At 44.2% G+C, this 15,935-nt stretch overlaps 1 protein-coding gene across 4 annotated transcripts in view; it reads right to left on the bottom strand.

Moving 5' to 3' along the window:
- The window catches only part of ncam1a (neural cell adhesion molecule 1a), a 388,457-nt gene that overhangs the window by 79,966 nt on the left and 292,556 nt on the right, over positions 1-15,935 (bottom strand). For 3 of the 4 annotated variants that reach the window (XM_063012022.1, XM_063012023.1, XM_063012024.1), the window contains exon 9: positions 1,254-1,404. In XM_063012022.1, the coding sequence (XP_062868092.1) occupies positions 1,254-1,404 (151 nt within the window). Of the gene's footprint in view, positions 1-1,253; positions 1,405-10,591; positions 10,622-15,935 lie in introns of all 4 variants that reach the window. The other variant, XM_063012025.1, reaches the window with a different exon arrangement.

Genomic DNA, 15,935 nt, shown 5'->3' with positions numbered 1-15,935 from the left:
TGTGGGGTTAGCTCAGTGGTTAAGGTACTGGACTAGTAAACAGAAGGTTGCCGGTTCAAGCCCCGCCACCACCAAGTTGCCACTGTTGGGTCCCTGAGCAAGGCCCTCAATCCTCTGTTGCTCAGATTGTATTCAATGATAATTGTAAATTGACTTAAAACATAATACATAAACATAATGCAAGTTTGCATGTTCTCCCTGGCAGTGGTGGGGCTTGAACCAGCAACCTTTCAGTTACTAATTCAGTACCTTAACCACTAAGCTACAACTGCCTTACTGCTTTATCCTATTCAGTGTCATGGTGAAAGGTAGGAAACACCCTGGACAGGTCGCCATCACAGGGCAAACACACACACACACACATTCACACTTATGGCAATTTAGTATCTCCAGTTAACCTGACTGCATGTCTTTGGATTGTTTGAGGAAACTGGACCTCCCAGTTTGGAGGAAACCCACACACACACAGGGAGAACATGCAAACTTACATTACATTTTTGTCCAAAGCAACTTACAATTATCACTAAATACAATCTAAGTAATAGAGGATTACAGGCTTTGCTTAAATGGCCAGCTGTAGCTGTAGTCTAGTGGTTAAGGTGGACTGGACTACTAATCAGAAGATCTCTGGTTCAATCCCCACCACTACCACCAGGTTGCCACTGTTGGGCCCTTGAGCAAGGCCCTTAACCCTCAATTGCTTAGATTGTATAATATCACAACTGTAAGTCACTTTGGATAAAAGTGTCTGCTTAATGCTGAAAATGTAAATGTAGCAGACACTTTTATCTAAAGCGACTGCTAAATGACAAAAATGTAAATGTGATGGTGGGGCTTATGCAACCTTATGATTACTAGTCCAGTACCACACATGAAGGACCCACTCCGCTCCACCTAGGAATCAAACCCAGGAGGCAACAGTGGTACCCATAGAGCCACCGTGCTATCCCCAGTCCATCCAGATTAAGTAAATATACCCACATAAAGTCAAACTTAACAACCATAATACTTTTAAAATAGCTCCAGGGTCCAGGTTTTGTGCTCTTTATACCAGGTTATGCAATGTTATGCACTGACCTTTAATAGAAAGTCTTTCTGAATGACAGAATATATATATATATATATATATATATATATATATGAATATATTCTGTAATATATTCCAGCTTTGTGATAGCTTTGTTCCCTTTAACAGCTTGAAAAGAAAGACTGTCTGGAGGAAAGAGACTGAAGGACATGACTGGGTTTCTTACAGCGTACTTCCAGGTACATGCTCTGAATATCCTGTCCGATGGGGTTGCGTGCGGTGCAGAGGTACTGGCCGGCGTACGTGAACTGCACATGCTTCAGAGTCAGTGAGGAGATCCGGGCATCGCTGCGCACCACCACGTTACTGTCCAAACTCTGTAAAAATAGAGAGATCAAAATTATAGTCTAATAAAATATCACTGATTCTGTAAAGGTAAGAACATGCCTAAAACATAAAGGAGCTGCAATTAGTTAATGACGTGTGTTAGCACTCTAGATAGATAGACATACAGACAGATAGACATACAGACAGACAGACAGATATACAGACAGATAGACAGATATGATATATAGATAGACATACAGACAGACAGACTGATAGACAGACAGAAAGCAGACAGACAGACAGATTGATAGATATGATAGACAGACAGACTTACACGTATACAGACAGATAGAAAGACAGACAGATTGATACACAGACAGATACAGATAAATAGACAGATAGATATAATATATACACAGATCAACAGACAGACTGATAGATATGACAGATATACAGACATACACATATGCAGACAGATAGAGAGACATACAGACAGACTGATAAACAGACAGACATATACAGATAAATAGAAAGACAGATATGATATATATATACTGTATATAGATCGACAGACAGACAAATAGATTGATAGACAGACAGAAGGCAGACAGACAGACTGATAGATATGCTAGACAGACAGACAGACAGATAGATAGACAAACGGATAGACAGACAGACAGAAAGGTAGATAAATAGACAGACAGACAGGTAGGTAGGTAGATAGACATATGGATACAGATGGATGGATAGATAGACAGACAGACAGACAGACAGATAAATAGACAGAGATGAATAAATAGACAGACGGATAGATAGACAAACAGACAGACAGATGGATGGACAGACGAATAGATAGCCTGGCAGACAGACAGATAGATAGACAGATAGACCCCCCCCCCCCCCCCCCCCCCCCCACACACACACACACACGCACACACACACACACACTTAGACACAACTTTTCCAGCTTGATAACTTTTTGGGGTTCCCTCTTGGTACCCGGTTTGGATCTGCTTACTTTCCCGACGCACTTTGATGATCTCTGAGAGTCTCGGCACATACGGAGGCCCACACTACTGCAGCTCACAAATGTGCCTCAAACAGACTGACAATACGAGTCCTGTTACTGCGGCAAGGAGGTAAATCCCCATCCAGCCCCGCTTCCCTTCCTTAGACGACTAGTGCAAACACAAACTACCAAGGAAACTGGGCACACTTTGTTCAACTTCCACCTAGAATTGTGTGTCAGGGACTGAAACCATTCCTATTTGAATGCAAATTAAAAATAATGAGACACGCGAACTCACAAGACTTTGAAGTATGTCTGTGAGAATTTGTGCCCATTCAGTCATAGGAGCATGTTTATGGCTGGGCTCAGTCGATGTTCCAATTCATTCCGAACTAGAGTTTCTTTAAACTGAGCTTTTCTTCATGTCTTCATGGATCATGCTTTGTGCACAAGGGGCCTTCCCTATACTGTTGCTGCAAAGTTGGAAGCGTATCATTACCTTGTATAACTGATTTATTACACCTGTTAGCAATTGTTGTGGCTCAAACACATACATTCAGAAACTAGAAGGGGTATCATAACATTTGTCCACTCCATATCATGACCTACGGTTAGTAATTGTATACCCACAGTGTTTATCTGTACTGTACGTGTAGCTTATTACATCGTTAAATCAATGTGTGCACGTATTACAAGGTGAGTGTACATCCTGTGTATGATTTTGACATTTTATAGTATTATAGTAACAAAGCATGGAATTTGACCAGGACTGTGGGAACTTTCGCACAAGACCCAGCAGCCGCAAACATTACTGTTTTTTGCTATTTTATTTATGCATTTTTATCCTTTTTTCCCAATTTTATCATAGCCAATTCCTCTTCCGCTGCTGGAGACCCCAGTGGCGTCCGAGGACGGTATTTTAGCCTGACACACGCCTAGTCTTCTTATTCACCTGCGCTTCAATGGATTAGCATGTGAGGCCAGTCTTGCACACGTAGAGTCATGCACCAATCGCCATGCTCCTAAATTCTTTGTACAAGTGCCTCGGGCTACTAACCAGGGTCCTTACACAGCATCAAAGACCCCGTCCCCTTTTTAGTCCAGTCTTTTCCCACCCAGCAGACTTTAGTGGATATTTGTCTGCTGCAGGTACCGTCAATTGCACCCAGCCGACCGGTAGCAGTGCTGAGATTTGAACCTTCAGAATTCAGAATCCCAGCTCTGGTGTGTTAGCGAAATATCCCTGTGCACCACCCCAACCTGGGCGCCACTTTCCGAATACCAAAAACCCTTAACGACATTCAGATTCCCAACAAATCAACATTTTACTCTTCAGCATAATCAATGACTGAATGTATTTTATCTAAGAAGCACTCTGCACGTTCATCCGTCCTGTACATCTCAACACTGCAGCTTCTGGAGGAAATTCTCACATAAACGCAGCTCTCTCAGATCAGCTCGTATCCGCTAATTAATTGACCGAGTGCATCTGACTGGCACGGCGTGACCTTTGCTAATCAGTCAACTTAGCCTTTTATTATTGGATGCAGATTTATTAGTCATGCCAGATGACAGCCTGTTACTCAACCAATAATCACGCGCCGCTTCTCCGTTTTTCTCCATGAGGCTATCGGCCACGCTCATCACGTGCCACGGCGCTAATCAGTCACGCAACATTCGCTCTGAACGAGCAGCGTCTGAGGAAATAAATCTGAATAAAACTAAACTCGGGCTCGGGTTTAGTGAGCAGACTGATGAAGCTCGTGAGACATTTCTGACACGAGGCGTACTGCTGAGCGCTAATGAGGAGAATAGTGACCAATTAGAGACGAAACCAACAACAAGGGTCTGTCTGAAAACCCAGTGATCTCTCTATATGGATGCATTTTACGTCATCCAACGCTCCCGAGAAGAGGGCATGTCTAAATTCTTAGATACCTTAAAATGCTGCCTACTGAGACGCCTTATTCTGAGCGATAATCTGACTGAATAATGAGGGAGCATCGAGTGCTTCCTTAGCGGTGAAGGCAATCCCAGCATCCAGTGCGTAATATGATGAACAGAAACTGAGTAGCGAGCTGAGTTATTTCAAATGTAATTCTCATTCATTTTTCATTTCATTCATTCAAAGTGCAATTTATTTGCATATTTATTAATTTTGGTTTTTTTTGTGATAATTTTTTTCCCAATTCCCCCTCCCCCCCAATCTAGTCATGTCCAATTACCCTGAATGCGTGATTCGACCCTTCACCGCTGACAGAGGACGCCTCTCAACTGACATACGCCCCCTCCGGCACGTACAGTCAGTACAGACTGCAGTTTTCACCTGCACGAGTCGAGTTCATACACTTGACGGGCACTGTGTACAAAGGGCCACACCCCCATCAGCATTATCCCTCAGCCCTGTGCAGGCGCCATCAGTCAGCCAGCAGGGGCCGCAGTCGCACCAGTTATGAGGACCTATGATCCGACTTTCTTACCCTCTAACCCTGAACAACAGCCAATCGTTGTTGTACACGGAGGGAGATGTTAGCTGGCATGCTATCCACTGGTTTGAAAGGCCTGAAGCTAACTGTGTTAGTTTAGTAAGCTAAAACTGCAGCGGTGGGCGGGGCCAGCCAATGTGTAATCACTAAATACTCAGTATTAAGAGCATATAAATAATCTGCCTTCTAAAGTTTGATGTCAGTTAGAATCCTCTCTACTTAGGCAGTGGGCAGCTGGCAGCTCACTAGATTTTCAGACAGACCCTGAGAGTCCATCAAAAAAAGAAAGAAAAATAATAATAAGAATATAGGATCTTTTTAGTGTATGGGTCAAGCATTTACACTGATCAGCCATAACATTAAAACCACCTCCTTGTTTCTACACTCACTGTCCATTTTATCAGCTCCACTTACCATATAGAAGCACTTTGTAGTTTTACAACTACTGACTGTAGTCCATCTGTTTCTCTGCATGCTTTGTTAGCCCCCTTTCATGCTGTTCTTTAATGGTCAGGACCCCCACAGGACCACCACAGAGCAGGTATTATTTAGGTGGGGGATCATTCTCAGCACTGCAGTGACACTGACATGGTGGTGGTGTGTTAGTGTGTGTTGTGCTGGTATGAGTGGATCAGACACAGCAGCGCTGCTGGAGTTTTTAAACACTGTAGCCACTCGCTGTCCACTCTATTAGACACTCCTACCTAGTTGGTCCACCTTGTAGATGTAAAGTCAGAGATGATCGCTCATCTATTGCTGCTGTTTGAGTTGGTCATCTTCTAGACCTTCATCAGAGGTCACAGGATGCTGCCCATGGGGCGCTGTTGGCTGGATGTTTTTGGATTGTGGACTATTCTCAGTCCAGCAATGACAGTGAGGTGTTTAAAAACTTCATCAGTGCTGCTGTGTCTGATCCACTCATACCAGCACAACACACACTAACACACCACCACCATGTCAGTGTCACTGCAGTGCTGAGAATGATCCCCCACCTAAATAATACCTGCTCTGTGGTGGTCCTGTGGGGGTCCTGACCATTAAAGAACAGCATGAAAGGGGGCTAACAAAGCATGCAGAGAAACAGATGGACTACAATCAGTAATTGTAGAACTACAAAGTGCTTCTATATGGTAAGTGGAGCTGATAAAATGGACAGTGAGTGTAGAAACAAGGAGGTGGTTTTAATGTTATCGCTGCTCAGTGTAGAATCTTTGTAGTGTAGGCTCTTGGTGTATGCTTTGCATGCATTGGCCTATAGTGAGCAGTCTTTGGGACTGAGTTTTACATCAGTCATACAGGGTGTCCTTTAATTTCCTCCCACCACTTATATCATCCAGAAAGTGAACTGGTTATAAGTGATGAAGTGAGTATGTGTCTGTGGAGCCCTCTGTCTTGTGTGTGTGTGTCTGGTGTATTATTGCCTTGTGTCCAGTGTTTCAGCCACCCTGACCGATGATTAAAAATATTAAAATAAATGTCTTAATTAAGTCTGAATCCCCTCATATTGGGCCTGAGTGGAATTTATATACATGCCACAGAGCACGGTGGAATGTTAATTCCATACAGGAACTAAGCGACAAGGTGGAGTGATTCGTATTAATTTTCTATTTCATTTCTATCCCCCCCCCCCTTTTACCACCACCACCACCACCTCCAGAGATTCAAGGTTTTACAGCGGGATTTTAATTATTCATTATGAATGTAAACTGTCAGGTCCTTGTGAATCACCAGTATTAGCTTTTTTATTTCTTTGATGTGCGAGAGAGGCTGTGCACAGGGGGGGTAGGAGAGGAAGTTAGAGCCTGAATAAGACGTCTCAGAAATTCGCAGTGGCACTTCATTTATAAAACGCCTGCTCTGTAGTCAGTGAGAAATTTAACTGCGGAGCGGGATGGGACCGAACGCCGCCAGGAAATTCAATCAATTTCCCAGACTTCATTTAAGGCGGCGCGGCTCTGTCACGGCGGCGGAGACGGGCGGCGGGTTTCATCGGGGCGGTTCTTCGCATTCAGAAACTTGTTAGCGCGTGGAGTCGTCGCGTGTGCCGCCTTTCTCTGCACAGCGGCGAGCACTGACCTGCATTTGCACCGTCTTGTACTATGTTAAAATCACCACACTACACCGTGTTTCTATGTTCTAACAATCAGAGGACTGAGAAACATATACAGTGGAACCAAGATTGAACGGATATCAGATTTAATGGACAAAATCTGGAAAACCAAATGTCCAGTCCGAGAAGAGTACAGAGACCAGTAGTTCAGTAGCTGTCCACTAGCTGGCGCACGTCTGTCTGTTTACATGAGGGATAGGCTTTGTTTTGTCAGGATGCTCACTTTGTTCTCGCCTTTTTCTCTGTGTTTTATGCTTCATTTGTGTTCCAGTGCTTAGTTCTGCACCAGCAGTGCTCCAGTAGCAACCAGTGCTCCCTTTTAGTGCATTAAAATCACCTCCTTGTTTCTACACTCACTGTCGATTTTATCTACAATTACTGACTGTAGTCCATCTGTTTCTCTGCATGCTTTGTTAGCCTCCTTTCATGCTGTTCTTCAATGGTCCCAGGACCACCACAGAGCAGGTATTATTTAGGTGGTGGATCATTCTCAGCACTGCAGTGACACTGACATGGTGGTGGTGTGTCAGACACAGCTGCGCTGCTGGAGTTTTAAAACACCTCACTGTCACTGCTGGACTGAGAATAGGTCTAGAAGATGACCAACTCAAACAGCAGCAATAGATGAGCGATCGTCTCTGACTTTACATCTACAAGGTGGACCAACTAGGTAGGAGTGTCTAATAGAGTGGACAGTGAGTAGACACGGTGTTTAAAAACTCCAGCAGCGCTGCTGTGTCTGATCCACTCATACCAGCACAACACACACTAACACACCACCACCATGTCAGTGTCACTGCAGTGCTGGGAATGATCCACCACCTAAATAATACCTGCTCCTACTCTCAGACTGTGTGTCTGTTTTCTCACCTGTCATCAAATCAAATCAAATCAAAAAAAAGAAGCATGGCGACAAAACGCAATCATGCTCTGTGTGCATTTCCGTACGTGTGCCAGAGTAAAGAAGGCATCATTTTGCCCAGACACTTTCTCATAAAAACTGCGGCCGATAAGCGGGAATAAAAACAGCATTCATTCTCGAAATCTTCATGTGGATTGAAAAGGACGTCTCTGTTCAGGACTATTTTCCATTTTTCTCTGCGGAGAGCGAGTGGTGCATGCGGTGACACTCATACCGCATCTGAGGAATAAAGTGGTGAAACCGGCTCATGCGGCCGCTGGCTGAAAATAACGTGACTAACAGACAGTCCTGCACTTGAAACAAAACTGATATGAAAAAAAGTATTGAATGATATGAACGAGGCCTGAATGATTTAATTATGTCTACAAAACTGGTCGGTCTGGGTTTGATTCTGTCACCACACAGAAACACTGGGGGCAGGGCGTGTGCCTGAACTTCTTACTAATTAGCCTTAAAAAGTGTGACGACGTCCGTCAGCGCTGACATAAACTTTTTTACATTTTACATGAGCGATAAATGCCCGCATTAGGAAGGCGTGTTCCTTTTGATCGAGGCGAGCAGGAATACGTGGGCACTTGTGTAATTGCAGCTTTTCATCTGGTGCAGATCGTGTTCAGATGCCTTCCCACACAATCCATATGCATCTGACTCACTCATTATCACCTCTTCACAAACACATGAATATTTAAAACCAGCCAGTGAGCAGCGATGCAGAGTGGAATGCTTCGGTTTCCAGCACCAAACTAGCGTTCGTTGTTTAGAATCGATAAAGTGTAGTAAGTGTAGCACTATCTTCTACAGTGTTGGTTATGGGCGTTACTGTGTGAACTAGTGATACTAGATCCTCCTTCATGGTAGAGTGATAAAGTTTGGAAATGTAGCTAGACTGATGTTGGTGGAGCAAGAAAAATTGCCAGTATTTTCCAGCCATGATCTAAGAATCAACTTATCAAGCAAAATCTTGCAATAAACTTGGCTGGATGAGTTATCATCCAGCCAAGGCACTTGAGTTATCCTGATTTTTAAGGTATTGGGCTTTTTTCCCCACTGAGCCCACCAAACTTACAGAATGAAATCACTTTAGCTGTGTAAAAAATTGCACATGTGATTAGTGGTCTTTAATTTCCTTCAGGTTTAAAGTATCCATCCATCCATCCATCCATCCATCTAACTATCTGTCTGTCTGTCTATCCATCCATCCATCCATCTAACTGTCTGTCTATCCATCCATCCATCTAACTATCTGTCTGTCTGTCTATCCATCCATCCATCCATCTAACTGTCTGTCTATCCATCCATCCATCTAACTATCTGTCTGTCTATCCATCCATCCATTTAACTATCTGTCTGTCTGTTCGTCCGTCCATCCAACTATCTGTCTGTCTATCCATCCATCCATCTAACTATCTGTCTGTCTGTCTATCCATCCATCCATCTAACTATCTGTCTGTCTGTCTATCCATCCATCCATCTAACTGTCTGTCTATCCATCCATCCATCTAACTATCTGTCTGTCTATCCATCCATCCATTTAACTATCTGTCTGTCTGTCCGTCCGTCCGTCCATCCAACTATCTGTCTGTCTATCCATCCATCCATCTGTCTGTCTGTCTATCCATCCATCCATCTAACTATCTGTCTGTCTGTCTGTCTATCCATCCATCCATCTAACTGTCTGTCTATCCATCTAACTATCTGTTGATCTATGCATCCATCCATCCGTCTGTCTGTCTATCCCTCCATCCATCCATCCATCCATCCAACTATCTGTCTGTCTGTCTATTTATCTATCCATCCATCCGTTTAACTATCTGTCTGTCTATCTTGCAGCTGATTTAATGAGAATTCATCGCTTAATTAATGACACACACAAAGCATAAATGTGCAGAAATACAATCTAATAATTTCATCCTGTAATCAGAGGACACTAAATGACTTTCAGGTTTGGAAACATCTCAACGGGTGCAAGGCGGCTCACAGAAACACCCTGGACAGGGCGCCAGTCCATCGCAGGGCAAACACACACACACACAAACACACACACACATCTAAGGCCAATTTTAGTATCTTCAGTTAACCTGACTGTACGTTTTTGGACTGTGGGAGGAAACCGGCGCTTCCAGAGGAAACCCACACAAACACGGGGAGAAATCCACACAGAAAGGACCCAGACGGCTCCACCTGGGAATCGAACCCAGGACCTTTCTGCTGTGAAGTGACAGTGCTACCCTGCGAGCCACCGTGCTGCACATTCAGTTACATAAACAAAAGTCCAAGACTGACATGACATACATGTGTAAATACAAGCGTATTTAATTTTCTGTATCTGTAAGAATATGACTGACCACATTAAAACAAAAAGGTCCGAGTTTTATTTGTGGCCAAACTATTTTTGGTTTTTCTCATACCAACAATAAGTGGATTCTTACTGGAAAGTCTTTTACAGAATAGAAATCTATGATTGCACAGCCCACTCCACCACGTCTGCAGATAAAAGCTATCTAAGGATATAAACGGCAAGGTGGCCTATATGAGAAAGAAAATGACTCGGTTACAGAGGGGGCTATTTCGTTAGCAAAGAGGTGTGAAGGGTTTCTCTATATATGGGTCTGTGGTATTTCTCTATATACGGTCCAGTGTTAATATTCTGCTTTAGTAACGGCTAGAATTAGTATCTAATCTAATCTAGCTACATGTCTGGTACCTATACCTTGTGTTTCTCGGGTCGAGTCCATGAAGCCTGTAGAGGTTACAAAGAAAAGGAGAAAAAATAATAAACACAAAAAGACAAAAACACTCTTAATTATGGTACGACTCTTCCAGCTTAAATACGTGATCGAGTCAAAATGTAGCTTAACTGAGAGTGTTTTATTCATTCTCATGCTTGTGATGTGATGAAGATCATGTAGTAAAGTATACAGAAGTTATTCAGCGTGTAATTCTCTCATTTATACGACCCTCTCTAATACAAGGCTACGTAATCCACTCCAAGACTCCCACTTCACACTCACTGAGCATTTATTATTCTGGTCACCTAACGTATTCATTGATTAATTTATAAACCACTCCTACTATAAACCATTCACTCCCCTGTAGCCCATTTATGGGTGTAAAAAGACCCCCATAGGACCCCCTCTGACCAGATAACGTCTGTTACGTTCCTCACAGGCTAGTGGCACTACCAAGATTAAAACTAGCTAGAATTCAAAACAAAATCTATTATGCCTGTTCTTGTATGATGCCATGGTGGCGCAGTGGGTAGTGCTGTCGCCTCACATCAAGAAGGACCTGGGTTTGATTCCCCGGTCAGGCGTCTAGGGTCCTTTCTTTGTGCAGTTTGCTTGTTTTATTTTTGTATTTATGCATTTTCTCCCAATTTAGTGTAGTCAATTTGTCCTCCGCTGCTGGGGGATCCCTGATTGCAGTCGAGGTGGGTATATATCTGCTCACGCCTCCTCCGACCCACGTGCAGCCCTTAGCTGAACAATTTTTCACCTATGCACTCTACACAGGCGCCTCTCTATCTGCTAATCAGGGTCCTTACACATCGTTTGAAGACCCCACCCAAATAGTCCGGGCATCCCGCCCCAGCAGAACCGTGTCTGCTGCAGGCACTGCCGCCAACCAGTGGCAAAGCTGAGTTTCAAACCGAGGAGTTCAGAATCTTGGCGCTGGTGTGCTAGCAGAATATCCCGCTGTGCCACCTGGGCACCGGAGTTAGCTTGTTATCCCTGTGACCGTGTGGGTTTACTTTGGGTGCTCCAGTTTCTCCCACAAATCCAAAGATGTGCGGTCAGGTCATTTGGTGCTACTAGAAATTGCCCTAGGTGTGAAGGTTTGTGTGTCTCGAGATGAACTGGCACCCCGTTCGGGGTGTTTTCTGCCTTTTGCACAATGAATCAGACCCGCAGTGACCCTGACCAGGATAAAGCGGTGGTAAACAGACAGTGAATGAATAAATATTTGTGATCAAATCAACTTACATTCTATATGTGTGACTGACATTACAGATCATTTACATCAGGGGTGGACCAACCTTTTGACTCAAGGGCCACACCGGGTTTTAAAATTTGATAGACGGGCCAGGCCAGCCTACCTTTATTATTGCAAATGAAAAAAATTAATATCTGTGTGTAGACGCTATAGCAAAGGTCGGTAGTGTTTGGATTGCGCCATCTAGTGGAAGCAACTGAAACACAGAGTATTGCAAATAAAAGGGGGAAATTAATGCGGTCTTTAGGACAACTTTGTAAATACCTCACGGGCCGGATTAAACAGCCTAATGTGTCGTATGTGGCCCGCGGGCCGTAGTTTGCCCACCACTGATTTACATCAATGTAGGACAGCAGGAGTCGCTGTTGTGGCAGCAATGCAAATACTGCCTGTCCGGACACAGTCAGTTTGAGTCTGGAACTTCTGACCCGGGTCTGTGGTGGCACAGCATATCAGACTGCTGCTTCAACTGAGCGCCCACTCCAAACCCTTCACATGTGCTTTACATGTGCATTAAAAATCATCAATTCATCACTACCCGGGCAAGTTTCATTAATCATGAATCCAATTATTTTATGCTTATGGCTTGATGCGCTGATCAAAATCCATTTGGTTAATACACCCTCCGGCGAGAACAGTTACCCTGCGCCCTTATCTGGACTCATTTCTCTACTCGACAACAAGGAGCTCAGGACTCTTCAGTAGTGCCGCTGTGATGAGTAGCTTTCCCAGCAGCCTTTTCTACCTGAGTCACATTCATCCAGCCAAAATCAATCAGGGCTCCGTTCGTGCAGTGTTTTATCAGCCCTCACAACGCTGTTTTTGCAGATTTTAATCTCCCTCCCGTCTTGGATTAAAAGACATGAATAGGAAATTAATACGTATGTCAACGTTCACTTGTGACTTGTGACGCGCCGACAGGCCGCACAATTTACCGGCTTCTGTTGCACAATGGCATTGTTCTATTGTGACTCTCCTTTTATCCGGTGACTTGAATAGAGAGAACAAAGGATGAATTTGGAAAAGAGGTAACAATGCGCTGCAAAACCTGGCGCTGCTGGAAGGCAAAAGAAAATAAAGAAATTTATTTAAAAAATCTTTATATTATCTAAAGAATTTAGCAAGTTTTGTCAGAACCTGCAGAGGTTTAAAATGCAATCACAAGTTCATTGATCACTTTACATTTTCAGCAGTAATCAGATGCCTTTATCCAAAGTGACTTACAATACTGCGACAGTATACAGTCTGAACAATTGAGGATTAAGGGCCTTGCTCAAGGGACCAACAGTAGCAACCTGGCTGTGGTGAGGCTTGAACCAGCAACCTTCTTTTTTTTAAATGCATTTTTCTCCCCTTTTTCTCCCTTTTCAGCGCGTCCAATTGCCCGATTGCATCATGCTTCCTCTCCACCAATGCCGATCCCCGCTCTGATTGAGGAGAACAAAGCTAACCCACGCCCCCTCCGACACGTGGGCAGCATGCCGTATGCATCTTATCACCTACACTTTGACAAGTGCAGTGCATCTTAGCACTGTGTACGGAGAGACACACCCTGAGAGCACTCTTTTCTCATCTCCGTGCAGGCGCCATCAATCAGCCAGCAGAGGTCGTAATTGCACAATTGTCATAAGAGGGAGACACCATCCGGCTCAGTCCCGCCCATATCTGAACAACTGGCCAATCGTTGTTCATGTGGCTGCTCAGCCTTAGCCGGCAGGCAGAGCTGAGATTCGATACAATGTATTCGAGATCCCAGCTCTGGTTCCAGCGTGTGTTTTTACCAATGCGCCACCTGAGCGGCCAACCAGCGACCTTTGTTTCACTTTGTTTCTTTTTTTTATGCAATTTTACCCCAATTTTCCTCCCAATCTGGTCATATCCAATTACCTGATGGCATTTCACTTCTTTTCTACTGATGCTGACCTCCACTCCTGACTGAGAAGGGCCGTGACTAACACACACCCCTCCGACACGTGCAGTAGCCGAGGCGAGTTCATATGTGGATCAGCTTTGCCGGATCCCTTTATTCCCCGCCCCTGTGCAGGCGCCTTCAATCAGCCAGCTGAGGTCGTAACTGCATCAGTTATGAGGAATCCCCTCCAGCACCCTGCCTGCGAATGAGCCAATCATTGTTCTTGTAGGCGCCCAGCCTGCCGGCACCTTGTTTCTACAATGTAAAATGAACTTTAATGTTTAAAAAAATTTTTTTTTTAAACTAAATCAAACACTTTATGCATTACTCTGCCTCTAGCCGACTGCCTCTTTTACCTGCATGAGGCGGCTCATACAGCGCTCAGCATCGCATAGGAGGATTTCCCTCAATTTTCTCCCCTAATCTAGTCGTATCCAATCACGCTGATTGTGTTACGCTTCACCTTTACCGATACAACCCTCCACTGCTGACTGAGGAGCTTCGCAACTGACACACACACCCTCCGACACGTGTGCAGTACCGACCGCATCTTTTCATCTGCACGAGGTGAGTTCATATGCGGCTCAGCCTCGTGCGTGGAGAGCCACACCCTGATCAGCATTATTCCTCGACTTTGCACAGGCGCCATCAATCAGCCAGCAAAGGTCGTAATTGCACCAGTTATGAGGAACCCTGGTCTGGCTCATCCCACCCTGAGTGAACAACAGCCAATCGTTGTTCATGTGGCCACACAGCCCAGCCGGATGGCAGAGCTGAGATTCGATACGATGTATTCATAAACCCAGCTCTGGTGTGCTAGTGTGTTTTACCGCATTATATTTAAGTGAGAACTCAAAATTTAGATCATGCAGGTAAAAAAAAAAATTACAGAAATCTTTACGGTTATGACATATGTATCCCTTACAAGTGTACGTAAACCTTGTAAACCTGACATCAACCATATAATTAATACTACACCATGCGTCTTATCATCACCGGCGATCTCAGAAGGTTAATGGAGTTTAAAAACGTCTAAGGGAACAGAAGCTGGAGAGGATTAGGACTGAAGCGTGATAAAGATTCAGCGCTTACACTCGACAGATAAAAGGCTGAGCACGAGCTTTATTAGTCCGGCTTGTGATAACGATTTCCAAATGATTTCATTCATTCGTTCCATCAGGTCATCAGGGTCGAACCCTCGCGTTCTGTTCCGGCACTCACATTATCTTTCTTTCTGTGTGTTAAACTCCTTCACAATCACACGGCTTCTTCTTCCTGACCTTTCCGCCACGCCGGCTGGGTATTAGCACACCCACCGCCAAACGCGCAGCATCAAACGAGACGCCCAGCGTCTGAGCCGACCAGCATGAGGTCTGAAAACCGCTCTCCGCAGGTCAGCCGCGGAAATCTTTAATTGGCTTTTATAAGAGCTCTTGATGGTGATTGTGGTCGGCTTTATGCAAAAAGGCCCGAACGGAGTGGAACACCTGGTCTGTGGTGGCAGACGGGCACTCGTTTAGCTCCGATTTAAGCCTGACCTCTCATTACAGGATGAAATGGGATTAGGGTGAGAAATGGAAGAGCATGGGAAGATGAGATTGCTCAAAACTGCAATTACTTTCTTCTGAGTGGGTGAGTCATGCTGGAGAGGCAAAAATAAAATATCCATTACAGGATTATACGCCAACTGGGGACTTTAAAGTTCCACAGGTTTTGTCACACGCAAAGTTCAGTAGCAAAGACTGTAAACACATGAGGTCAAATGTTGACGACAGTTCTGAAGTACCTGTATTATTAGGCAACTTTATTTTTTGCCAGAAAAGGTTCCTTCACAAACGTATCATTGGTTTTCTGAAGATATGACAGAATCTGATGGATTAAAATACACACAGAACACAAATATTACTTGGTTATTGCTTGTCAATTTTATCAGCTCCACTTACCATATAGAAGCACTTTGTTGTTCTACAAATACTGATTGTAGTCCATATGTTTTTCTGCATGCTTTTTCAGCCTGCTTTCACTCTGTTCTTCAATGGTCAGGACTCTCTCAGGACCCCCACAGAGCAGGTATTATTTGGGTGGTGGGTCAGTCTGAGCACTGCAGTCAGTGACACTGACATGGTGGTGGTGTGTTAGTGTGTGTTGT

Source organism: Trichomycterus rosablanca, chromosome 16 (assembly GCF_030014385.1).
Source record: "Trichomycterus rosablanca isolate fTriRos1 chromosome 16, fTriRos1.hap1, whole genome shotgun sequence".
In the NCBI taxonomy this organism is placed as follows: Eukaryota; Metazoa; Chordata; class Actinopteri; order Siluriformes; family Trichomycteridae; genus Trichomycterus; species Trichomycterus rosablanca.
Note: the sequence above shows the minus strand (reverse complement) of the source record. Positions and strands in the feature narration are given on the sequence as shown.